General features: G+C 39.4%; 1 protein-coding gene across 1 annotated transcript; it reads right to left on the bottom strand.

Annotated features, from left to right (window-relative positions):
- On the bottom strand, nucleotides 1-27,571 carry LOC130103618 (septin-7). Its single transcript, XM_056269906.1, has 9 exons — nucleotides 27,464-27,571; nucleotides 24,456-24,562; nucleotides 20,207-20,307; nucleotides 16,695-16,829; nucleotides 11,980-12,097; nucleotides 4,711-4,803; nucleotides 2,593-2,689; nucleotides 296-347; nucleotides 1-136 (listed from the first exon to the last, which is right to left on the bottom strand). The coding sequence occupies exons 1-9, from the start codon at nucleotides 27,471-27,473 to the stop codon at nucleotides 7-9; spliced, it is 843 nt and encodes a 280-aa protein (XP_056125881.1). The 5' UTR covers nucleotides 27,474-27,571; the 3' UTR covers nucleotides 1-6.
- Between the last annotated feature and the right edge of the window lie 338 nt (nucleotides 27,572-27,909).

The following is a 27,909-nucleotide window of genomic DNA, read 5'->3' on the forward strand; positions in this document are numbered from 1 at the left end:
AAGGGCTTACTTGGTGAGCTGGCCTCGGGCTCGGTTGTTGTCGATGCCGTTACAGGTTACGGCCGCCAGCTTTCTGCTTCTGTAGTTCTCGTAATGAACGTTATTCGTGACGTCCTTGAGGTCCTGCATGTGCGTTCTGACACAAAACACACGGTTACGGCAAAACGCCTCATACTTTATTAAAACAGGGACGTTTGTATACAGTGACGCCACAAAGTATAAAGACAGCACAGTCATGAGCTTAAAGCATGCATGTCATTATTTTAGATGCATAAAAGATATTAAATGTATTTACCTGATGAGCATATTCCTTACGAGTGTGAAGTCACAGTGGTCTCCATTCTCCACTGGGCAGAAAGAAACGAGAATCAGGTTTTACACGCATCGAGATATTATATTATTATATTACAGCTGTTGACTGCTGGTCAGAGATTGACCTCATAAACAGCAATTTCAGCATATAAACATATCCAGGAAAAACAACAGTAAAAAAATTACGATTTAAATCAGCAGTTTTCTATGTGAATATACAGTAAAGTGTAATTTATTCCTGTGATCAAAGCTGTATTTTCAGCATCATTACTCCAGTCTTCAGTGTCACATGATCCTCCAGAAATCACTCTAATATGAGGATCTGATGCTCAAGAAACTTTTATGATTATTATCAATGTTGAAAACAGTTCAGATTTTTTTTTTTAAACCATTACACTATATTTTTTCAGGATTCAGGATTTCAGGATGAATCAAAAGAACAGCATTTATTTGAAAAAGATTTTGAAATAGTCTTTACCAGGGTTCCTGCACACTTTTGAAAGTCAAATTTAAGGCTTTTTAAGACCTTTTTAAGACCTGAAGAAATCAAAATTAATACCGTACATTAGGGCTGTGCAGTATTGACAAAAATATATCTTGATATTTTCAACGTTTTGTTGATAATAATTAGATGATATTTTACTGATTGTGTTTTTGTGCTGGTGCCATGGCTGGTTTAGGTCTGTTGTTGACAGCTGACTCACGAAGATATTCATATTTTTCATATTCTATGCAGTGGTCAGTTCACAGCAGTGACAGAAATTAATATTTTAATTAAGGGGCAATATTTGCCACCTTAAATTGATTTTTTTCAGGGGCATTTTCACCTATATATGGAAATTTTTTCTAAACTTATTTAGAGTTATGCATCACCTTTAATGTCAAATACTATCATTCAAATTAAATTATACAGTAATTATACAATAATACTACTTAATTATATAATAATCATACAATACCACTGTTACAGTCAAATTAAATCATTCAATCAAAATCCATCTTTGCAGTGCAGAGGTGACAGAAGCGGCATCAGAAGTGGCATTAATATATTTACACTCCATTTACAACTGCATAAATAAAGCTATGAGATATACATTTTTAAATCAATATTCAATATTTAAATATGAAATGATTTCTAATTTTAACATTTTATTTAAAGGGTACTTTAAATATGAAACCGCAGCGGCAAATCACTGTCTTAATAAGTGAGTTGAGGGAGTCATTCATTCAACCGATTCGTGCAAACGGCTGATTCATTCGGGAAAGAAGCAAGTGATTCGTTCAAAACGCGGATTTCAGTCAAGAAATCATCGCTGTGTTGCATTGAGACTCTGCTACGGTTTCATTATGAAATTATAGTCGGCGAAATAAAGGGAAAACAAACAATATTGACAATATTGTGTCTAAAAAGTAACTCAATGTTAACTTATTGTTAATTTAACTGTTGTATAACATAAATATCACAATTGGAATTGTGCACGGGAAAACGGCACTCTTTCTGATGTGATATTCTAATATAAGAACATAATATGATATAAATATAAGACAAAAACTAACTTGGGGACATAACAGTTACACTGCACACATCACGCAGTGAAAGCACGAGAGAAATGCGATGTCAGCTGGCAGTGCCTCGTACATCGTTAAAACAATGATTACAATATCATAATAGACAATACACATCGCACACCATACCCACATAAAGAATGAACTTACAACTGAACTGACATTTACGACCTTTCTTCTCCTTCTCTCCTCTCGCGTGCAGGAGACAGTTATGCTGCCGCGACTCGCGAGTGACGCGAAATGTCACGTGAACGAGCAAATCCACAAAGATAGAATAATAAATAAATAAAAATACGTACGCTAATTAGATGGTTTTAATTTGGAAAGCTTTTAGATATGTCTAAGTCAAAGTGTCATCTAAAATTTAAGACCTTTCATAAGTAAAAATAAGACGATATAAGACTTTTTATGGCCTTAAATTTTAAAAATCTAATTTAAGACTTTTTAAGGATCTGCGGGAACCCTGTTTACTGTAACCTTACATCTATTTAATGTATACTTTCAGAAAAATAAAATTCACATTCGCAATCGTATATTCACTACAGAAACTCCAAAGACTATATCCAGGACTAATTTCCTAATATTTTCTGGTTTTCCATGGCCGAGTTTAATTAAATATTCTAAAATTAACTGATTCTTCACAAAAAGCAAAATCACCCTCCATAGTTTTTTATTTTAATGTAACCTTCTCAACCGAAGCGAGTGCACATGTACCTTCTGCCACGCCCCACGGGTACTGCCGTCCCCTGACCTTCTTCCCGTTCGCCTCGATGATAGTGTTGCTCCCAACCACAGCGAGAGGCAACCGATCCTGTGTGTGTGTGTGTGTGTGTGTGTGTGTGTGTGTGTGTGTGTGTGTGTGTGTGTGTGTGTGAGAGAGAGAGAGAGAGAGAGAGAGAGAGAGAGAGAGAGAGAGAGAGAGAGAGAAAGAGAGAGAGAAAGAGAGAGAGAGTGTGTGTGTGTGTGTGTGTGTGTGTGTGTGTGTGTGAGTGAGTGAGTGAGTGTGTGAGTGAGTGAGTGTCAGTGAGAAAGAGAGATCATCATTTTTTACATTCCCAAACTCATATTCAAACATTACATAATAAAATTAGAACTTATATAAACGCACAGATGTATACAAAAATGTGTTTTTTTTTAAACGAAAATTTCAGAACCATCACATCATCATAAATGGTGCATAAAACACCATATTTCAATAAAACCAATTTTGCAGTCCCAATCAGATAACTTAATAAACACACTTTCTTTCTCATCAAAAATATTTTTAATTTTAAGGCTATTGACAGTATATTCTGATTTACAGGATAACAAAAGTAGATATCCATAAATCCCTCTGTCATTTTTTCTCCATCTAATATGTGAACACAATGAAAAAATAATTTTGAACCTGGCTTTATCAATACTCAGATTTCGTTTTTTAAAATATATGCAAATTAGTGCATATTTAATTAGATAATGCCTAATTTGCATATTTAAACATTAAATTACAGAAAACTTGTAATACATTTTTTTCCTCATCTTAATATAGGTAATCAACTGGGCAAGTTTCATGGTGATATCTGCTAGTTAAAAAAAATACCCTATTCACCTGTAGTGTCTCGCCTTAATGCCACAATATACTACAATATAAACAAAGCGTTCCCAGAACTAGAAACAAGTCTAGAGAGAGAGCGGCTCATGGATGGCAGTTCACAAGGCAACACACAGCTTGGCAGCCTCTCAACGCATGTACACAGATCCAGAATCAGATCTTTACCACCATTACACCCGAGGACAGGCTTTATTCTGCTATTCAACAGCATTTCAAGAGGACAGATCACGGAAAACTGAATATTTCTTATGTTTGTTTTGCAATAAGTGTGTTTAATGTACAAAGTACAACACGAGACTCCTCCCTCAGAACATTTAATGAAACTAAGCCGCAAAAACAATTTGTTTAGAAATGGTTTTGTTTATGATATCACAATCATTGGAACTAGTGATCGACCGATATATCGATATATGTTACTTTTATTAAATTGAGACCTGTAACATTTGTTAACATCATGTCATTTTTATGATGTAAATTGAGGGAGCAAAATGTATCGGCTCCAAATATCGGCTCAAGAAAATCGGCAGCCCGTATCGGTCATCGGCTAAGGCTGATGGGAAAAAAATCGGCACTAAAAAATCCATATCGGTCGATCCCTAATTGGAACAATGCACGTTTTAGATATTGAATTAAATGCCAGATAAAGTTACTTTTTAGCTGAAACACTAATAATATTAATTAAAATACAAAACAAATCTGGTCTCTAACAACCATCTGAAACATATTCCAATACAAATACCAAGTACATAATTTCATATTTGATGCAAGTCATAATTAAATCAATATTACAATAATATTTATATAACACACACACAGGTGAAACTAAAAAAACTAGAATATGGTACAAAAGTTCATTTATTTCAGTAATTCAACTTAAAAGGTGAAACTAATATATTATATAGACTCATTACATGCAAAGTGAGATATTTCAAGCCTTTATTTGTTATAATTGTGATGATTTACATAAATGAACTATTCTAATTTTTTGAGTTTTAGCTGTATATATTATATGAAATCATCGCCAATAATCACATTAAGCTGTATCGTGATTCTTTTAACACTTTTATTATTTTTTAGTTTAAATATTTAAGTTTATGTTAAGTTTAAGTTTATGACCATACTTTAAAAAAAAAAATTTTCAGCACCGTCTAGTCCTGATTACACACATGTTGTCAAAAGACTTTAATTATGATTGTTTGTTTATGTGGGAAAGAATGCTTGCACAAATGTGGAACTCTTACTTTAATTTTCTTCACAATCTTGTTTTCTTCCTCATCATCCGTCTCTGGAAACTCGTAGATTTTGATCTTGTGCTCCAGGATTTCTCGCATAATCTAGAGAAACATAAAAACGTCACACAACCTTTCAGCGGACCGCCGAGAGCGAGTGTTTAGGCTTGAGGAACATCCTCGGTTTATTTGTGCTCAAATCTTTTCATCTGATCTTTCCCGTCTGGGCGGCACTTCTGTGCTCCTGTTCCCGGTTCCTGCAGAGATAATACTCCGACAGATGGCAGAACACTCGAGACACACACACACACACTCGAGACACACACACACACACACACAACACTCGAGACACACACACACACACAACACTCGAGACACACACACACACAAACACAACACTCGAGACACACACACAACACTCGAGACACACACACACACCACTCGAGAGACACACACACACAACACTCGAGACACACACACACACACACACACTCGAGACACACACGGTGCGCCGGAGGCCTGAACTCCTGCCGCTCCTCTTTTGCCTTTTCCTTAAAGGGATAGTTCACCCAAAAATTAAAATTAGCCCAAGAATTGCTCACCCTGAAGCCATCAGTCAGACGGATACAATCAGAGTTACATTAAAAAATGTCCAGGCTCTTCCAAGCTTTATAATGGCAGCCAATGGCCGTTTCTATGATGGACAGATGCACTTTTATGATGGATAGATGCTCTTTTATGATGGATAGATGCACTTTTATGATGGACAGATGCTCTTTTATGATGGATAGATGCACTTTTATGATGGATAGATGCACTTTTATCATGGATAGATGCACTTTTATCATGGATAGATGCACTTTTATCATGGATAGATGCACTTTTATCATGGATAGATGCACTTTTATGATGGACAGATGCACTTTTATCATGGACAGATGCACTTTTATGATGGATAGATGCACTTTTATCATGGATAGATGCACTTTTATGATGGACAGATGCTCTTTTATGATGGATAGATGCACTTTTATGATGGATAGATGCACTTTTATGATGGATAGATGCACTTTTATCATGGATAGATGCACTTTTATGATGGACAGATGCTCTTTTATGATGGATAGATGCACTTTTATGATGGATAGATGCACTTTTATGATGGATAGATGCACTTTTATCATGGATAGATGCACTTTTATGATGGACAGATGCACTTTTATCATGGATAGATGCACTTTTATCATGGACAGATGCACTTTTATGATGGACAGATGCTCTTTTATGATGGATAGATGCACTTTTATGATGGATAGATGCACTTTTATCATGGATAGATGCACTTTTATCATGGATAGATGCACTTTTATGATGGACAGATGCTCTTTTATGATGGATAGATGCACTTTTATGATGGATAGATGCACCTTTATGATGGATAGATGCACTTTTATCATGGATAGATGCACTTTTATGATGGACAGATGCTCTTTTATGATGGACAGATGCACTTTTATGATGGATAGATGCACTTTTATCATGGATAGATGCACTTTTATCATGGATAGATGCACTTTTATCATGGATAGATGCACTTTTATCATGGATAGATGCACTTTTATGATGGACAGATGCACTTTTATGATGGACAGATGCACTTTTATGATGGACAGATGCACTTTTATGATGGACAGATGCACTTTTATGATGGACAGATGCTCTTTTATGATGGACAGATGCTCTTTTATCATGGATAGATGCACTTTTATGATGGACAGATGCTCTTTTATCATGGATAGATGCACTTTTATCATGGATAGATGCACTTTTATGATGGACAGATGCACTTTTATGATGGACAGATGCACTTTTATGATGGACAGATGCACTTTTATGATGGACAGATGCACTTTTATGATGGACAGATGCTCTTTTATGATGGACAGATGCTCTTTTATCATGGATAGATGCACTTTTATCATGGATAGATGCACTTTTATGATGGACAGATGCACTTTTATGATGGATAGATGCTCTTTTATGATGGACAGATGCTCTTTTATGATGGACAGATGCTCTTTTATCATGGATAGATGCACTTTTATGATGGACAGATGCACTTTTATGATGGACAGATGCACTTTTATGATGGACAGATGCACTTTTATGATGGACAGATGCACTTTTATGATAGACAGATGCACTTTTATGATGGACAGATGCTCTTTTATGATGGACAGATGCACTTTTATGATGGACAGATGCTCTTTTATGATGGACAGATGCTCTTTTATGATGGACAGATGCTCTTTTATGATGGATAGATGCTCTTTTATGATGGACAGATGCTCTTTTATGATGGATAGATGCACTTTTATGATGGATAGATGCACTTTTATGATGGACTTTATGATGGACAGATGCACTTTTATGATGGACAGATGCACTTTTATGATGGACAGATGCACTTTTATGATGGACAGATGCACTTTTATGATGGACAGATGCACTTTTATGATGGACAGATGCTCTTTTATGATGGACAGATGCTCTTTTATGATGGACAGATGCTCTTTTATGATGGATAGATGCTCTTTTATGATGGACAGATGCTCTTCTATGATGGATAGATGCACTTTTATGATGGATAGATGCACTTTTATGATGGACTTTATGATGGACAGATGCACTTTTATGATGGACAGATGCACTTTTATGATGGATAGATGCACTTTTATGATGGACAGATGCACTTTTATGATGGACAGATACACTTTTATGATGGACAGATGCACTTTTATGATGGACAGATGCTCTTTTATGATGGAAAGATGCACTTTTATCATGGATAGATGCACTTTTATGATGGACAGATGCACTTTTATGATGGATAGATGCACTTTTATGATGGGCAGATGCACTTTTATGATGGACAGATGCACTTTTATGATGGACAGATGCACTTTTATGATGGACAGATGCACTTTTATGATGGACAGATGCACTTTTATGATGGACAGATGCACTTTTATGATGGACAGATTAGGGGTGGAACGGTACATGTATTCGTATCGAACCGAAACGGTACGGGCGTCACGGTTCGGTGCACGAATTTACACGGAGAATACACGGTATAAAAATAAATAAAACTCGCGTGCAAATTAATTAATGTAATGCGGAACTACTGTTAGATACGCGGGTTCTTTAGGGACACATAATCTGTAGCATCGGCTTAGCTCTGAACGCGCGTTCACTTCAAATGTTGGCTTTATACGCGCGTCCTATTCGCTTTGGACTAGCGTCGAACTAGACGCTCTATTCACGTTTGGTGTGACCGTGACCGCATAATGAACAGGCAGCGATGTCAAGATTGCAATGCTGGAGTGTGTGTGTGTGTGTGTGTGTGTGTGTTTGTGAGAGAGAGAGAGCGGCGCGCGGGCGCGATCGAACTGTGTGAGTGTGTGAGAGAGAGAGAAGCGCGAGATCGAACAGTGGAAACATAAAAAACATAGGCCTACTCCGTCATTTTGTTCATTCAGATCATTAAACCTGCAAAGTGTTCACTTATATTTGTGTACACTCGCAATAAAACACAACATTGTGCTTTTGTCACTATAAACTCTTGTCAAACTGTAACCTACAACTGTCACCCAACCAAAATCACACACACACACTGTTTTAAAAGCAAAACATATTTATCCAACTTTATTTCAAAACAGTCTGTGGGTCCCATCTTTTGGACATTTGTCATATTGCATTGGTTTCCATTTCTTGTCCTCGGAGCACTAATCTCACACATTCTACATTCATTAAAAAAAGAAAATTGAATGTTTTTAATGGTAGTATTATTTTATACATGCAGAAATCAATTATTTATAATTCAGATGAGAATAATGTTACATTGTCAATTCATAATGTTAATTAAAATTAAGGAAAACAAATATATTGATCTGAAATATAGAAAAACAATTTTAAATTAATAGTACAATTACCAAACATATCGCAAGGTCTTTGTCTTTTTATTAATTTAATTAATAAACTAATTATATAAAACTATTGTCAGTGCATAAACTGGTTCTATGCCTTTATTAATAAAACTGCATTTTTGTTTTGCTTTTCCCTCCATTGTACCGAAATCGTACCGAACCGTGACTTCTGTGTACCGTTCCACCCCTAGGATAGATCCACTTTTATCATGGATAGATGCACTTTTATGATGGATAGATCCACTTTTATCATGGATAGATGCACTTTTATGATGGACAGATGCACTTTTATCATGGATAGATGCACTTTTATGATGGACAGATCCACTTTTATGATGGACAGATGCACTTTTATCATGGATAGATGCACTTTTATGATGGACAGATCCACTTTTATGATGGACAGATCCACTTTTATCATGGATAGATGCACATTTATGATGGACAGATCCACTTTTATGATGGACAGATGCACTTTTATCATGGATAGATGCACTTTTATGATGGACAGATCCACTTTTATGATGGACAGATGCACTTTTATCATGGATAGATGCACTTTTATGATGGACAGATCCACTTTTATCATGGATAGATGCACATTTATGATGGACAGATGCACTTTTATCATGGATAGATGCACTTTTATGATGGACAGATCCACTTTTATCATGGATAGATGCACATTTATGATGGACAGATCCACTTTTATGATGGACAGATGCACTTTTATCATGGATAGATGCACTTTTATGATGGATAGATGCACTTTTATCATGGATAGATGCACTTTTATGATGGATAGATGCACTTTTATCATGGATAGATGCACTTTTATCATGGATAGATGCACTTTTATGATAGACAGATGCACTTTTATGATGGACAGATGCACTTTTATCATGGATAGATGCACTTTTATGATGGATAGATGCACTTTTATCATGGATAGATGCACTTTTATCATGGATAGATGCACTTTTATCATGGATAGATGCACTTTTATGATGGATAGATGCACTTTTATCATGGATAGATGCACTTTTATCATGGATAGATGCACTTTTATCATGGACAGATGCACTTTTATCATGCACTTTTATCATGGATAGATGCACTTTTATCATGGATAGATGCACTTTTATGATTGATAGATGCACTTTTATCATGGATAGATGCACTTTTATCATGATAGATGCACTTTTATCATGGACAGATGCACTTTTATCATGGACAGATGCACTTTTATCATGGACAGATGCACTTTTATCATGGATAGATGCACTTTTATCATGGATAGATGCACTTTTATCATGGACAGATGCACTTTTATCATGGACAGATGCACTTTTATGATGGACAGATGCACTTTTATGATGGACAGATGCACTTTTATGATGGATAGATGCACTTTTATGATGGACAGATCCACTTTTATCATGGATAGATGCACTTTTATGATAGACAGATGCACTTTTATCATGGATAGATGCACTTTTATCATGGATAGATGCACTTTTATCATGGATAGATGCACTTTTATCATGGATAGATGCACTTTTATCATGGATAGATGCACTTTTATCATGGACAGATGCACTTTTATCATGGATAGATGCACTTTTATCATGGATAGATGCACTTTTATCATGGATAGATGCACTTTTATGATTATAGATGCACTTTTATCATGGATAAATGCACTTTTATCATGGATAGATGCACTTTTATCATGGATAGATGCACTTTTATCATGGATATATGCACTTTTATCATGGATATATGCACTTTTATCATGGATAGATGCACTTTTTGGATGGATAGATGCACTTTTATCATGGACAGATGCACTTTTATCATGGACAGATGCACTTTTATCATGGATAGATGCACTTTTATGATGGATAGATGCACTTTTATGATGGATAGATGCACTTTTATGATGGACAGATGGACTTTTTGGATAGATGCACTTTTATGATGGACAGATGCACTTTTATGATGGATAGATGCACTTTTATGATGGATAGTAGGGATGGGCATTTTTCAAAAATAATGCATTCGAATATTCGGGCTCATAGAAATCGAATATTCGAATATTCGTATAGCCTATTTAAATGACATTTAACGAAAAAGACGTTATTTTTTAAGTACATTTTTCAAAAAGTTTTTGTCACCATTTCTTAACAAGCTTACGATTAGGCAATGCACAACAAGCTTACAATATATGTTAAAGTTTTCTTTTAGTTGAAAACATTAAACAGTTGGCCTATGTGTAAACAAAATATAAATAACAAAAGGATTTAAGCTCAAGCAGCGCGAGCGGAAAAAAAACGCCTAATAAAGCAGAGTAGCAGACTGCGCCAGATATCGAACAGAACGTACACACACACTCGAGTCAGCATGATTATCGTGTATATTGTTTCACGTTTATGTTGAGAAAAACAATAATGTCCACATGCAGGGACGCCGCCAGCAATTTAGTGCTATGCTCGAGTGAGAAAACGCGCTGCACTGACACGATTCAGAGACACAAACGATCACGGTGTTATAAGTTTCTAACAGCACTTTGCGTTTTCTGTTCTTAAACGTGTCTCTCTCAATGAAACTTAAGGGAAGTATATGTCTAAAAAAATAATTTTGCTATTAGATAAGTTATCATCTCTCGGATCACGCGCGCTACAGCTGCGCTTACCTGCAGTCGTAGTGATGGACAGCTGTCTTTCCTCAGTCGCCTGCTGTTTAAATTTCATGTGATTTCTCATTGTGTTGATGATAACTCAGATTAATTAATTCATTTGATCAAAAGTAATTCCCTTCTGTAAGATCATTTAGTAACATAATTTTCAACTAGTAGTCTAATTCCAAACTTCGCGAGGCAGACGACGACGACATTAGCCTATGTGATCAAATACAAACAACTTGTTAAACACGCACCACAGCACCACCCAGAGGATTTAGTTATAACTGCGAGTTAGTGCTTGGGATTTATTATGAAGCTACGGCTTCATAAATTCGATAAAATTCGAATAGTATTTTATTTTTTGAATAATAATTACAGATCGAATTCATACACATCCCTAATGGATAGATGCACTTTTTTGGACTTCCAAAGGCATACACCCATTCACTCCCATTATAAAGCTTGGAAGAGGCTGGACATGTTTTAATATAACTCTGATTGTATTAGTCTGAAAGAAGAATGTCATACACACCTAGGATGACTTTAGGCTGAGTAAATCATGGGCTAGTTTAATCAGGAGTTTAAACGGACATGACTTGGCGGCCGACTGACCTGTTTCTTGAACTGTTGGCACTCTTCGGGGGTCAGAGTATCTGCTTTGGCAATCAGTGGGATGATGTTGACCTTCTCATGCAACCGTTTCATAAACTCGATGTCCAAAGGTTTCAGTCTGGTGCAAAAGCATACAACACAACACCATGTTAAAGATGTAATGATGACAGTTCTCTCAGTGTCTTTAGTGGTGTTAAAGACTAATACAAGAACCACTGAAACTACAGTGGTGGGTAAAAGTGACGACATCATCCTTTAGTCAAATATTATGTTAAAGTCCCCCTGTAGTCAAAAATTGTATCCCTTAAAACTCATCTTTGATCACCAAAATGACATATTTAAGCGTTTTTTCTTCATGCCTTAAGATATCTTGAATGTAACTCGACAGTTATTTAATTGTGAGAGCGTTTAATAGTCAACAAAGACATCGACAGTGTGGCAGCATTTTGTTAAAATTGATAAAGGGAAAAAGTTTGAATGCAAAGTTTGCAAGCAACACTTAGCCTTCCACAGCTCGACGACAAACATGACATCATCTAAAAGCGGTAAGCTTGTCTGCGTTAGCTTGCCCTGTCTGTTTTGAGTAGGCTATATGAACATATCAGAATTGGCATATCAGTTATGCACTTTATTTAGTTTCTGCTCTTGATCTGGTTTGTTTAATAAATATTCTTTTTTTTATTAAAGTGGACGTGCCTTTTGTGTTTCTTAAGAGTAAAAGCTTTAAGTTAATAGTCTATTCGTGTCTCAGCCGCTCTGGGCGAGGACATGCACAGAGCGGCTGAAATGATAGTGTCTGACAGTTATAACTTATTATTATAACATATGACAAAAAGAATTGTCTAAATTATGTTACATATTCCTCAACAGCTCTTGTGATGATATTACTGCGCCGAGTCGAAGTGCTCCCAAGCACTTGCTATGGTATTCCGCCATACATTATAGTTATCCACTTTACACGCTTAGAAAAGCGCAACGTTTTATTTTGTGTCACCATTCTTGGTCGAGTTACACTACTCGTGTAACTGTATTTAAATAGGGAAAACGTGGAGGTGTTTGGTCGCTTCTCTGCTTGGATCCTAATGAATGAACTGGGCTAAGCTAAGTGCTAACAAAGCTTCGCCGCGCGTCAGAGCGATTTAGTGCACGCACTGAGACGAGAGAGGTACGCATCAACTCGTCTTAGTTAAGGGAATAACACAGTTTAATGTGAAAAAACGGTGGAGTATCCCTTTAAAATATCTTGAATGTAACTCGACACCCTCGCCTCATTTAGTATGCGTGGTTCTATGAATATGCAAATGAGCCCCGCCTCCACTCACTCACTCACTCAGAGATCCACTGGTTGACGATCACACGTTGATCTGATTGGTTACAAGGTCGTTTGTGACGTCAGAAACACCAGCGATTTCAAACCGTGTTTTTGAGACTGTCTTTGGTTCACTGCAGTTTTAAGCAGAAAATACTCAGCAATGCTGTCGACTTATGAACTTACACATGGTGTGTCTTAAAGCGCATTAAAAACACCACATACACACATAAACAACATTAAAAGCTGGACTTTCACCTCAGGGGGACTTAAAGGATTTTGTAAGCATATTGCGTAGTTGTAAATTTGTGATAAAGCAATGTAGAGCTGCACGATTAATCGGTAAAAGATGGCGATCTCGATTCAAACACCGACAGTCTTATTCCTAAATGACAGCGATTCATCCAAGTCTATAAGCGATCACAGAGAAAACTCAGATGTGCGTTAGCGCTGCCGCTGACCCACAGAGAGCAGTTGGCATGTACATTAATTCAGATTAAATCACAGAAATGGCTGGAATTAAAGGTTATAGTTCGGATATAAACTAGAAAAATTAAAATAGAGCAAATCAACCTGATGCTTCAGGTAAAGATAGTATCAAATACATTGTTACACCTGTAGGTGGCGACCAGTGACTTGTGTTTGTCATCGAATCATTCATTCAAGAGATTTGTTCAAAAACGCTGATTCATCCAGTAATGAAACGAGTGAAATCTTTATGAGGGTGTCATTGAATCATTCGCAAAAAAATATTAGTTCAAATGAATCAAAAAGCCCTTTTTTTTTTTTTTTATGTACTGTTTTTGTCAGAACTAGGGCTGTCACTTTTGTGAAAAAATCCTGTTCGATTTGAGACATAAGTGTTCATTGAATCGATTTTCCATGTTTAAAGACGTTTCCATTTTCATCCACAAATACAGGCAAATCCACGGACACCTAACAGGCGTTAGGACGAGCGTAAAGAGGCGCTTGAGACGCACAAGTCAGCAATATTCCTGATGATTTATTGGCGTGAAGTTTCAGCACAAATGAACTTTGGCGGGAAACGCGAGCCAATCCGGCGTGTTTCTGTGTTTGCTCACTTTGCTGGGGAAGTTCGTGTAAGACAAATCTGCGCGGATTTAGCGCAAATACGCAACTCGTGATCCTCATGATATATTAAATACAGTGTATTGCAGAATCTGTGCATTTCTGGCTTACTTGAACACACACACACACGTCACTACGCAACAAATAACGGCGCGCTTGTTCACTTGCGTTGAAGTAATAGCGCATATTAAATAGCATTTGGTGAACACAGAAGACAGTGTTATTGTCCAGTATTCGACATGTTCTGTGTCCTGTATTGATCTGTCCACCTAACACACATTTTTGGTAAAAAAAAAAAAAAAGGCCGTTAAAATCGATTCACTATTTTCGTTTTCGAAACTTGTGTTGGTTGGTCTGATCGATTGTGCAATCGATTTTCGAACGAAAAGTGACAGGCCTAATCAGAACCTACAAAATGTTATTTTATTTAGTGTTTTTTTTTCAGAGTCATGGGAGAATCGTGATCTCTAATTTAAACGTAAAAAATGTGTGATTCTCAATTTATCCAGAATCGAGCAGCTCTAACGCAGTGAAAGTTACGAGTGTTATAGTGCTTTAACAGTTAAACTGGTTTCCGTTTTGAATCGTGGTTAACAACATCCTTTAAGCTATTTACGGTCTGCCACACTTCAGTTCTGTGTTCCTGCGTCTTCACTGCACACAGATCCACTATTGTCTGAGAACAGCAGCTTACAGTGACCGTCATTCTCATGCTTTCACTGACTAAGAGGAAAATCACAAATTATTATAAAACCTCTAAACAGAAACAAAACCTAACAAACATACGGGGAAAAATAAACAAGTAAACTACACATGAAAAGCCTGCATCTCTTCTGCTCACCAAGGCTGCCTTTACTTGATCAAAAATACAGTAAAAAGAGTGAAATATTATTTTCATGTAAATCAGCTGTTGTCTATGTGAATATACAGTAAAGTGTAATTTATTCCTGTGATCAAAGCTGTATTTTCAGCATCATTACTCCAGTCTTCAGTGTCACATGACCCTTCAGAAATCACTCTAATATGAGGATCTGATGCTCAAGAATGATTTATGATTATTATCAGTGTTGAAAACAGTTGAAGTGCTTCAGATGTCGTCACTTTTGATCAATTTAATGCACTGTGTACCTCTCCTACGTCACGTTGTAGGGTGCAATTCAACACATGACACAAAAACTGAATAAACTCAGTATTACACTTAATTAATGATGCTTAATTGGAAGTCTATAGTTTTTCTTCCTATTATTAAAGAGGACATATTCTGCTTTTTTCCACGTTCATCTTTCTTTAGTGTGTAATGTTGCTGTTTGAGAATGAAAAATCTCTGCAAAGTCTCTTTATATCAGTGTTTCTGAACTCCTGAAACGCCTCCATTGTAGTCTTGAGTTTCTTCTGGGAACACGCCACAATATTCCTCATTATAATAATTAATGCGCAGAATAAAGGGGCGGGGCCTGGTTGAGTTAGTTAGTAGTGTGTTAAACTGGTGGTTATGGAAAGGGGCGGGACTTTTCCCAAACACACTCGAAGCGCTCGACCAATCACAGCACACTGATCCAGCCGACCAATCAGAGCACAGTGCGCTTTCAGAAGAAGGGGCTTCATAGAGACAGGAAGTAAACAGAGCGTTACTGACAGACTGGGAAGAGAGGAGCCGCAACAATGGAGAATATGAGGAAAATAATATATTCAAACCATAGCCTGTAAATAATTATGACCGTAGTGTGTGTGACGTCACCCGTAGTGTTTCTGAAGAACATTTTTGAAGCCCAAAGTGGGCGGAGCCGGCCGTCGCCATCTTGGCCGCGCGTCACTCCCGGATAAACGTAAATGTGCAGCGAGGCGGATTAGCTGAGGTGACGTGACGCTAACAGACAGCAGACAAACGGCTAGTAGTGACATCAGCGGCAATCCACCTGTCACTCAAGTGGCCACGCCCCTAATTATGCAGAACTTTAAGGCTTAATATAATTTAAACGGATGAGTTATAAAAATATTCACCCCCCTCACAGTCGTCATGAAGGATAAAAATAGCGATATAGACCAAAACCACTTTTTGCACCAGACTGTAAACATGTTTAATTCTGCTGTAAAGTTGGGTATTTTAACATGCGGGTCTATGGGATTGAGTCTCTTCTGCAGCCGGCCTCTAGTGGCCAGTGGAGGAACTGCAGTTTAATCACTCCAGTGTTGATTCAAGAGAGAGACAGGAAGGTTGCCGCTTGATTTAAACCCACTAAAAAGAAAATCAAAACCTTGTAAAAGGGCATAACAGGTCGTCTTTAAGAGTAATAAGAGCAGGTCTCTGGTCACTCACCCATGCCCTGACGGTGCGATGAAGTACAGGCAACAGTGAACTCTGCTGTCCGGCATCTGCCGTCTGTTCACACGGGACTCTGCGTTCAGATAATCCTCAAACTTGCTGTCGATGTGATCAATGACCGGCTGCCAGCTGGAGCAGAACACACAGATCAGGTCACGCTTTAGGCTCACAGTAACACCACCTAATTATATCAAGCAAACTGACATTAGGGCTGCACAATACATCGAAATTATAGAAATATCGCAAAAGTATATATCGCGATATGTGTATCGCAACGGCTTACAATAACTGAACAAAAGACAAAGAGAAAATCACTCACTGCTCTTGGCTGAGTTGCTTTACTAAGAATCAGTATATATACCAGAGTTTCCGCTAGAAAAAAATGGTGCCGGTCAAAGTGACCGGCAGAGGTTTCGTTTAACGGACATTTTGATGATATGCCGGTCAAATATCGCCTCTTAATTAGTCAAGTTGAGGAAAACTGGAGGCAGGCTATGTAACTTAAAAAATGACATAATCAGGCCGTATAGAATGCAACATGTTATTAACCTAACTTTCAAATAGACGGAAAAAAACATGAACGTCCGATTGGCGTCAATCAACACCAATTGTTTTTTACTATGGTTTCACACACATTCACTTTTTGAAACATTGAGGCACGGATGTACCTAATACAAATAAATAACTAGCTAACTAGTTAACATCTCCATTTAACTAGCAGATCATTCATTTAGTTCGCTAATAAATAAGAGATCTAGCGCTAAAATCAGTTGTTTTTTTTAATCAAGCTGAGCGCTCGTGTCGCTGCTATCAGTCGCATGGACGACGCGCTGCGCGAGTTGCGCAATCTTCACTCGGACGCGCGTTTCAATCTATCGCCGTTGCGGAGACTCTACACAGGCGAAGCACTGCTATTGGGCGCAGAGATATCACGCAACACCTGAAATAAAGCTTGCCACAAAGAACCGGCGAAAGTAATGATTATGCATGAAACATTTAAATTGTTGATAAATTGATAAAGTTGACGATGCAGACTCGCCATCTTCGCAGTAGTGAACGCGCCTAGAGAGAGAAATGCACACTTCATATGAATAAATTCTTATTTTTTAATCCAGGCAAATTTGTTGATGAAACATTGATTAAAATGAAGATACAATGTATACAAAACGAAATAAACTTTAAAGAAAGGCTTTCTACAAAACAAAACTAAATAAGTGGTCAAAATCATGTCTGACCAATTCCAAATGTTTTCCGATATATAGGCCTATTGGTCATCTTATGATCCTATCTTACTCATCTCATGCGGTTCCCTTTTCATATAGCCTAATCAACATAGATGAAATAAAATAATAATAACATTATATTAATTATAAAAATGAAACGTATATTTAAGTGTTTTAACTTATAATAAGCGTCACACCGCTCCGCTCACATGCTCTGGTGTGTAGTCTAATGCATGTGTGTGTGCATGTGGTGGAGGGGTGCGATTTTCGAATAATAATCAACCCAGCGATCTTCGAATATTATTTTTGCTTGAAAATTTCGATTTGTATAAATTGTATATTAATTTTAATCAATGTTTCATCAACAAATTTGCCTGGATTATTAAATAAGAAGCAAATATAGTGGACAATATGGCTAATCAGGACACGAAGGCAATAGCATCGTGCACACTTCTCTCTATAGGCGCGTTCACTACTGTGAAGATGGCGAGTCTGCATCGTCAACTTTATCAATTTATCAACTTCATCAATAATATCAATGGACCTGGCCATATTTAAAACGTCTCACTCAATTGTTCGTTGTTTAGGTCTATATTACAGCCGTTCTAGGCGTGCGCTTTATTTGAAATGCAGAATGCGATGTTGTTTAATAACTTTCAAACGAACGGTAGAGCCTGTTCCTTTATAACATAGCCAAAGGTCGGTGCATTTTTGCTTTATACATTTTAGGCTTATTCTCAAATTCATATTGTGTTAGGGGGGGCGGGATTATTACGCAATTTTAATCGGACAATTTGACCGGAGAGATTTAATTTTGTCGGACATTTCATTTTTTCCCGGCCAATGTCCGGTAATTACCGGACAACGGAAACCCTGATATATACGTATATATATTTAATTAATTTAGTGAAAACTAAGCAGTTTTATTTTTACATTTGATTACAATTTATTTTGTTAAAGGTACAATATGTAAGAATTTTGTAATAAAATATCCAAAAATCACTTGCACAGTATGATATATTTCCTGCAGTTGTGTACTTACAATATCCCAATAGTCTCCAAAGATTTTTTATTTCAGAGAAATTCCAATTTTCAATAGTGGCCGTCCCGGAAAAAAATGTCGCCTGTCAATGACGCAATATCCGCTATCCTCGGTTTCCGCTCGTACTACCATAGCCATGACGTAACCATGGCGACAGACGCGGACAACTGCGCAGTGCGTAACGTTTAGCGGCACGCAGTTCTTGTTTCTTTCAAACATAGACCATGGCAAGCAGACTTTGGGACAAACAAGGAGAACTAAAATGAGGATCAATATCAGCGTGGCGTTTTTGAGATGCCGAGAGCTAGCGTCCGCGACTAACTCAGACTCGACAGAGCTTCACGAGTCACGACAGCTTTATTAGACAGGTGAGCAAATGTACATAAAACAAATCAATGTTATATAACGTTAGCTCAACATGATGAAATGTTAGAATATGGTCAGTATGTTATTCTAATGTTGATCTAGCTCACTGCTAGTTTCGTATAGCAAACGAACTAACACGTAGTATAACATTATAACTTTCAACACACATTTTAATGCCGTTTAGTGTGACAGTGTAACGTTAGACCGAGTGAAGCAGCGCTGCGTTACCTCACTAGTTTAATTGGTCTAATAAACTGACCTGTGTGAGTAATCCAGCACTCGCGGGTTCGGTAGAATTAAATGTCCTTATTCCTCTATATCCGCGGGACTCGCGTGTGATATCTGTCTCTTTAGCAATCGCGACCTGCTTCATACCACTGCAATGTTTAAAAACATGAGTGTTTTCACTCTTCCATAAACATCATTAGATCCATCAGCTTGACAGCAAGTCCCATCATTCAGCTCATCACTGCGTCATCAACCTACGCCTGTGTTATTGTTGGACACTGCGCCCTCTTGTGGCGAAAAAACCCTACATATTGTGCCTTTAAATAACTCTAATGTAGGCCTACCTAAGACCCTAAACCCCGTGGTTTACACTGATGTTAAAATAACACTTCTTAAGCTACAGTAAAACACTGCTGTGCACTTTCAGAAGTTCTCGGCATGTTTTCGTCACAAAAAAAACAACCTAAAACATGTATGAAGGTTATATAAATTTAAATATATTTTACAGATCTTTTAAGTTTATTTTACACACTTGGAGCATTCTCGTATCGCATATCGAATATCGAATTTTTCTTCAATATTGTGCAGCCCTACATTAAACCATGCTGTGGTAATTATATCTGGCACTCGAGCGAAGTCGTCCTCACCAGTTGCTGTTGTCCACGGCGTCTCCAAACCCGGGAGTGTCCACTATCGTGAAGAGCAGCTGGACGCCGCCCTCCTTCATCAGCACCTTCGAGTGCTCCACCTGCGGGTACACACACCTGATGACCTCAGCAGCGGCTGATGCAGACGCTAGTCCGCTTGCTCACTTCTGGTGTCTGATACACACTGGCATCAGTGGCGTGTAATCGGACACTTGTTATAAAATGTAAAGTTCGATTCCTCTTATTGATTCCTTTGTAAGCATTTCAATATGACTTTCAAGCGTGAGACGACTCGCTCACTGCTTTATGTGCCGCACGCATGTGTAATAGTATATTGGATCCGTGCCGCTCTTAAAGGTGGGATCAGTCGTTTTTTTAAATATGCTGTTTGGAAGTTAGTCGGGCCGACACAACAACAAACGTGTAGCCAATCAGCATTAGAGTATGGCGGTGGAGGAGAGAGAACGAGCAAGAGGGAGATCTGAACTTGAGAAAGACTGCAGAAATAGAGTCAATAAAAGAGAAAAGCTGAGAAGAAATCACTGCTAGATAAAGGGTTGTGTGTGGGTGAGAGCTTTAGGACCCGCGTCAATATTAGAAACGCTTTCCAGCGCTGGAGAGAGCGAAGCGGGAAGGATGGAAACAGGTTAAAAGAGTTATTTTTAAACCACAGGCAAACGTTCCTTGCGTTAGTGTTCTCTAGCCTGTTATTTTTGATATTCAGCTACAATGTTTTGCAATGAGACTAAATGTGAATGATATATACGTTTTTTTTCTTTATTGGAATCGAAATGAGGAATCGATAAGAATCGGAATCGATAAGCAAAATCCAAATACGAATCGGAATCGTTAAAATTCAAACGATACCCGACCCTCCGTGTGATGCAAAGAAAACACACACGATGAAACCAGCCATGTGCTCAACAGAGAGAGAGAGAGAGAGACAGGGTGTGAGACAGGTAGAGAGAGACAGGTAGAAAGAGTGAGACCGGTAGAGAGAGACAGATAGACAGACAGATGAGAGAGGTAGACAGACAGATATGAGACAGGTAGACAGATAGGGAGTGAGACAGGTAGAGAGAGAGACAGGTAGAGAGAGACACAGGTAGACAGATAAGGAGTGAGACAGGTAGAGAGAGAGACCGGTAGAGAGAGACAGGTAAACATAGGGTGTGAGACAGGTAGAAAGAGTGAGACAGGTAGGTAGAGAGATAGACAGACAGATATGAGACAGGTAGACAGATAGGGAGTGAGATAGGTAGAGAGAGACAGGTAGAGAGAGACAGGTAGAGAGAGACAGGTAGAGAGAGAGGGTGTGAGAGAGGTAGAGAGTGAGACAGGTAGAGAGAGACAGGTAGACAGGTAGGGTTTGAGACAGGTAGAGAGAGAGAGACAGATAGGGTGTGAGACAGGTAGACAGATAGGGAGTGAAACAGGTAGAGAGAGAGAGACAGATAGGGTGTGAGACAGGTAGAGAGAGACAGGTAGGCAGATAGGGAGTGAGACGGGTGTGAGAGGTAGAGAGTGAGACAGGAAGAGAGAGACACAGGTAGACAGGTAGGGTGTGAGACAGGTAGAGAGTGAGAGACAGGTAGACAGGTAGGGTTTGAGACAGGTAGAGAGAGAGAGATAGGGTGTGAGACAGGTAGACAGATAGAGAGAGAGACAGGTAGACAGATAGAGAGAGAGACAGGTAGACAGATAGGGAGTGAGACAGGTAGAGAGAGACAGATAGGGTGTGAGACAGGTAGAGAGTGAGAGACACAGGTAGACAGGTAGGGTTTGAGACAGGTAGAGAGAGAGACAGATAGGGTGTGAGACAGGTAGAGAGTGAGAGACAGGTAGACAGATAGGGAGTGAGACAGGTAGAGAGAGAGAGACAGATAGGGTGTGAGACAGGTAGAGAGAGAGAGACAGATAGGGTGTGAGACAGGTAGAGAGAGAGAGACAGGTAGGCAGATAGGGAGTGAGACGGGTGTGAGAGAGGTAGAGAGTGAGACAGGTAGAGAGAGACACAGGTAGACAGGTAGGGTGTGAGACAGGTAGAGAGTGAGAGACAGGTAGGGTTTGAGACAGGTAGAGAGAGAGAGACCGATACGGTGTGAGACAGGTAGAGAGAGACAGGTAGACAGATAGAGAGAGAGACAGGTAGACAGATAGGGAATGAGACAGGTAGAGAGAGAGACAGGTAGAGAGCGAGAGACACAGGTAGACAGGTAGGGTTTGAGACAGGTAGAGAGAGAGACAGATAGGGTGTGAGACAGGTAGAGAGTGAGAGACAGGTAGACAGATAGGGAGTGAGACAGGTAGAGAGAGAGAGACAGATAGGGTGTGAGACAGGTAGAGAGAGAGAGACAGATAGGGTGTGAGACAGGTAGAGAGAGAGAGACAGGTAGGCAGATAGGGAGTGAGACGGGTGTGAGAGAGGTAGAGAGAGACAGGTAGAGAGAGACACAGGTAGACAGGTAGGGTGTGAGACAGGTAGAGAGTGAGAGACAGGTAGGGTTTGAGACAGGTAGAGAGAGAGAGACCGATACGGTGTGAGACAGGTAGAGAGAGACAGGTAGACAGATAGAGAGAGAGACAGGTAGACAGATAGGGAATGAGACAGGTAGAGAGAGAGAGACAGATAGGGTGTGAGACAGGTAGAGAGAGAGAGACAGGTAGGCAGATAGGGAGTGAGACGGGTGTGAGAGAGGTAGAGAGTGAGACAGGTAGAGAGAGACACAGGTAGACAGGTAGGGTGTGAGACAGGTAGAGAGTGAGAGACAGGTAGGGTTTGAGACAGGTAGAGAGAGAGAGACCGATACGGTGTGAGACAGGTAGAGAGAGACAGGTAGACAGATAGAGAGAGAGACAGGTAGACAGATAGGGAATGAGACAGGTAGAGAGAGAGACAGGTAGAGAGCGAGAGACACAGGTAGACAGGTAGGGTTTGAGACAGGTAGAGAGAGAGCGAGAGACACAGGTAGGCAGATAGGGAGTGAGTCAGGTAGACAGGTAGAGAGAGAGAGACAGATAGGGTGTGAGACAGGTAGAGAGAGACAGGTAGACAGATGGTGTGTGAGACAGGTAGGGTGTGAGACAGGTAGAGAGAGAGACAGGTAGACAGATAGTGTGTGAGACAGGTAGGGTGTGAGACAGGTAGAGAGAGAGACAGATAGACAGATAGTGTGTGAGACAGGTAGGGTGTGAGCCAGGTAGAGAGAGAGACAGGTAGACAGATAGTGTGCGAGACAGGTAGGGTGTGAGACAGGTAGAGAGAGAGACAGATAGGGTGTGAGACAGGTAGAGAGAGAGACAGGTAGGGTGTGAGACAGGTAGAGAGAGAGACAGATAGACAGATAGTGTGTGAGACAGGTAGGGTGTGAGCCAGGTAGAGAGAGAGACAGGTAGACAGATAGTGTGCGAGACAGGTAGGGTGTGAGACAGGTAGAGAGAGAGACAGATAGGGTGTGAGACAGGTAGAGAGAGAGACAGATAGACAGATAGTGTGTGAGACAGGTAGGGTGTGAGACAGGTAGAGAGAGAGACAGGTAGACAGATAGTGTGTGAGACAGGTAGGGTGTGAGACAGGTAGAGAGAGAGACAGGTAGACAGATAGTGTGTGAGACAGGTAGGGTGTGAGCCAGGTAGAGAGAGAGACAGGTAGACAGATAGTGTGCGAGACAGGTAGGGTGTGAGACAGGTAGAGAGAGAGACAGATAGGGTGTGAGACAGGTAGAGAGAGACAGGTAGACAGATAGTGTGTGAGACAGGTAGGGTGTGAGCCAGGTAGAGAGAGAGACAGGTAGGGTGTGAGACAGATAGTGTGTGAGACAGGTAGAGAGAGAGACAGGTAGACAGATAGTGTGTGAGACAGGTAGGGTGTGAGCCAGGTAGAGAGAGAGACAGGTAGGGTGTGAGACAGATAGTGTGTGAGACAGGTAGAGAGAGAGACAGGTAGACAGATAGTGTGTGAGACAGGTAGGGTGTGAGACAGGTAGAGAGAGAGACAGGTATCTGGGTATCAGTGGTGTGTGATGTAAAGGAAACCCTCCTAAAGCTGAATGCTGTTAGGCTTTGGACTCTCAGTCCCGCTCAGATCTACAAGCACAGACATGCAGGACACATAGCAGAGCTCTTACTGGAGTATTGCTGGAGGAGTTATGATCTTATCAAGGCCTTCATGAAGATAGTTCCCAGTGCTCAGCTGATAAGAAACCAGCAGCATCTACTGGCATGTAGCAGACAGAACTGGGCTTCATACCTGAACAGTTTTCTTGATTCTGTGCGAAGGCCCGGGGTATTCTCCGGAGTACAGATCCGTCAGGAACAGGGAGTTTATCAGCGTGGACTTTCCCAACCCGGACTCTCCTGGAGGACCGACAGAAAATAGAGAAATGTGAGGTTAAAATGAGACCTGAATATAGTACAACATCCTATAAAAACTAGATTTACTGTGAGAAATCCCAAATCCCAATCCCAAATTAGATGAGCTTAGGTTTTATATACTCTACCATACAAACGTTTGGGGTTAGTGAAACAAGTGAAGTATTTATGAGTTAAGAGATTCGTTCAAGAACGCAGATCCATCCAATGTCGGATGTTTTTGTCAATTGGGAGTTTTTGTGAGAATGCTGATTCATCCAATAACAAAACAAGTGAAGTCTTTATGAGTGAGTCATTGAACTATTAATATTGAAATAAATATTTAAATAGACTGAAGCAATGAACCTTTTGTCAGAACCTCTAGTATATTTTGTTTACTTATCTAATATTTTTCTTCAGAATCGTGAGAGAATTGTGACCTCTATTTAAAGCCCCCCTGTAGTCATTCATTTGATCCCTTATTGATCACCATTTAGTGTACGTGGTTCTATGTATATGCAAATGAGCCCCGCCTCCACTCACTCAGCTCAGAGATCTAATCAATCACCTTACTGAGGTTAACACTGCACAACAGCGGAACGAAACTCACTATTTTGTGCTTCCCGGACCGTTTATCAGTTTGGACCGTCAGTGTAGCGCCGATCTTCATCTACACAGCGCTGAGAGATCCAGTGAAGAGCGCATTTGAGTTCGCCACTGAAGTAATAACATCGCTGCGAGATCTAGTGGGAAGCGTTCACATCATCTCTCCGTTATTAACGGATCAAACAGCGCTGACGTGCAAACCAGGAGGGGGGTAAAAAGACATCACGTAAAAACAAACTAAATCAAAAACGCTGTAAAAACTCTCCAATTTATCAAGAAATATTCACCTTGATCCATAAAAGTTTCTTGACCTGTGTTTTAAAACTCCCTCGTGATGATAGGAGTTTTGTAGCGGTAGGCAAGCTATCCCATGACACGAGGCCTGTCACTTTACGGGTTTTTTCCAAAAATGTGTGTTAGGTGGACAGATCAATACAGGACACAGAACATGTCGGATACTGGACAATAACACTGTCTTTTCTGTTCACCAAATGCTTTTTAATATTCGCTATTACTTCATTGCAAGTGAACAAGCGCGCCGTTATTTGTTTTGTAGTGACGCGTGTGTATTTAATATATCATGAGGATCACGAGTTGCGTATTTGCGCTAAATCCGCGCAGATTTGTCTTACACGAACTTCCCCAGCAAAGTGAGTAAACACAGAAACACGCCGGATTGGCTCGCGTTTCCCGCCAAAGTTCATTTGTGCTGAAACTTCACGCCAATAAATCATCAGGAATATTGCTGACTTGTGCGTCTCAAGCGCCTCTTTACGCTCGTCCTAACGCCTGTTAGGTGTCCGTGGATTTGCCTGTATTTGTGGATGAAAATGGAAACGTCTTTACACATGGAAAATCGATTCAATGAACACTTGTCTCAAATCGAACAGGATTTTGACAGCCCTACATGATACCAGTATAAAATAAAGAATTTTTTTTCTTTGCCGTCATAAACACGACTTCCCACCTCGTACGAACGAACGAACTCCCACCACGAGCCGGAGAGAGCGGATGAGCACTGGAGGAAGGCTAACACTAATGGAGCGTGGCATTCATCACGCTGAGACTTCAGCACATTAACTGCAGTAACGAGCCTCTGGCAGGGCGAGTGCTGGCCTCGTTACAGACCTGGCCGCTTCCCAAACCCAAACACTAATGCAAGAACAACTGGGTAAAGTCCACTGCACGGCCAATGTGTATTACAGACCAGCAAGAGACGTCACTAATGACAGACAACCAGTTAAAATCACAGGGCTCGACGTGAACCCTTAACATGTGCTTTCAAGCAAATCGGCCGTTCACTTGTCAAGAGTAAAAAATTAGCTTTTTTAGGGGAAAAAAAGGTGTAAAAATAATTTATTCTGAAGCAATATTCTCATCAGTGTTCAGTCAGCGTTGACATTTAAATCTGCATATTTATGATATTTTAACCTTTATTAAGGACATTTTTCCCCCTAACCGTTTTAAAATATAAGGTTCATTTTAAATTCTTAAATTTGATCAATTAAATCGGAATAATATATGTTATTCAACACTATAGGGCTGTTACCAATCAAATTATTTACACAGAAAAATTTGTGTTATGAGATAATATACAAATAAGAAATGTTGGACTAATACTTTTAAACACGGGATTAAACCGCCAATAGGTGTTTTAGTGAATCCCTCGTTATTGATGTTTTAATCAGGCTAAAGTAAAATTCTCTTCCACTCGCCCCTTCAAACACCCCACTTGTTCCAAGCGTTAATGTCGAGCCCTGTGTTGGGATATTATGTGATGAACACGTCTAGCAGCTCTGCTCATAGACACTTATATAAACATTTCGCAGATAAAAAGACCAGAAATAATGCCTTTCTCTTGTGGGAATAACTCAACCACGAGTCCTCGGGTCAGATTTATAAATGCAGGGGATGTCGTCCACAGAAACCACAGCTCGCACGCAAAGCCAAAGAAAACATGGGAGAAAAAACAGGACAGATCCTGTCTCACTTGTAAAAGAATTAACTTCAAACCTACTCTCGCTTTTCAGTGCTCTTCACTGCAAAGCCCTTGCATTTTTCAAGATGAACAGGATGTGAAATCACTGCCATTCAACCCTAGTTTCCTGTGTGGTTTTCCAAACAGCATTTAGACCAAACGTCAAGAATGTAGCCTCAACCTGGCAAGTGTTCAAACTAGACCGGAAGCTCCTCAAGTGCTCATTACGACCTAAGCGCACAACGAAGCCATCACAGAGAGTAGCTAACTCCATTACACAGTGTGGTTTATTAGTTGATACATCAATGAATGTGTTTTCTTACCCACAACCATGAGAGTGAACTCAAAGCCCCGTTTCACAGACTTCCGGTACACTTGGTTCGGGAGGCTCGCGAAGCCCACGTATCCCTCCAGATTCTTCTGCTGCTGAAAACACACACACACACACACGTTGTAAAAGTTGCAAATATTATGCTGTATAAGGACAGTGCTGCTGCTATAATTAATAAAGTAAACCTAACTCAGAAATTGGGCTCTAAATGGAGTTCAGTGATTCAGAGCAAATGATGATGATGTTTAATCATTACCAACACCATTAGATCACCTTTTCTATTTGTTCATCTGGCTGTTATAACTCAGGTACAGCAACCAAAAAAATCAAAAGTTAATGATTTAAGGGTCAAGAGCACAACTAAAACAAACACTGATCATCATAATGGTGACTTAAAATTACGTTTTTTTTCCTCCTTCAGTGATTCTGCTTGTTAAC

This window comes from Rhinichthys klamathensis, unplaced genomic scaffold, assembly GCF_029890125.1.
Source record: "Rhinichthys klamathensis goyatoka isolate OS25496 unplaced genomic scaffold, OSU_Roscu_1.1 h1tg000293l_1, whole genome shotgun sequence".
NCBI classification, from domain to species: Eukaryota; Metazoa; Chordata; class Actinopteri; order Cypriniformes; family Leuciscidae; genus Rhinichthys; species Rhinichthys klamathensis.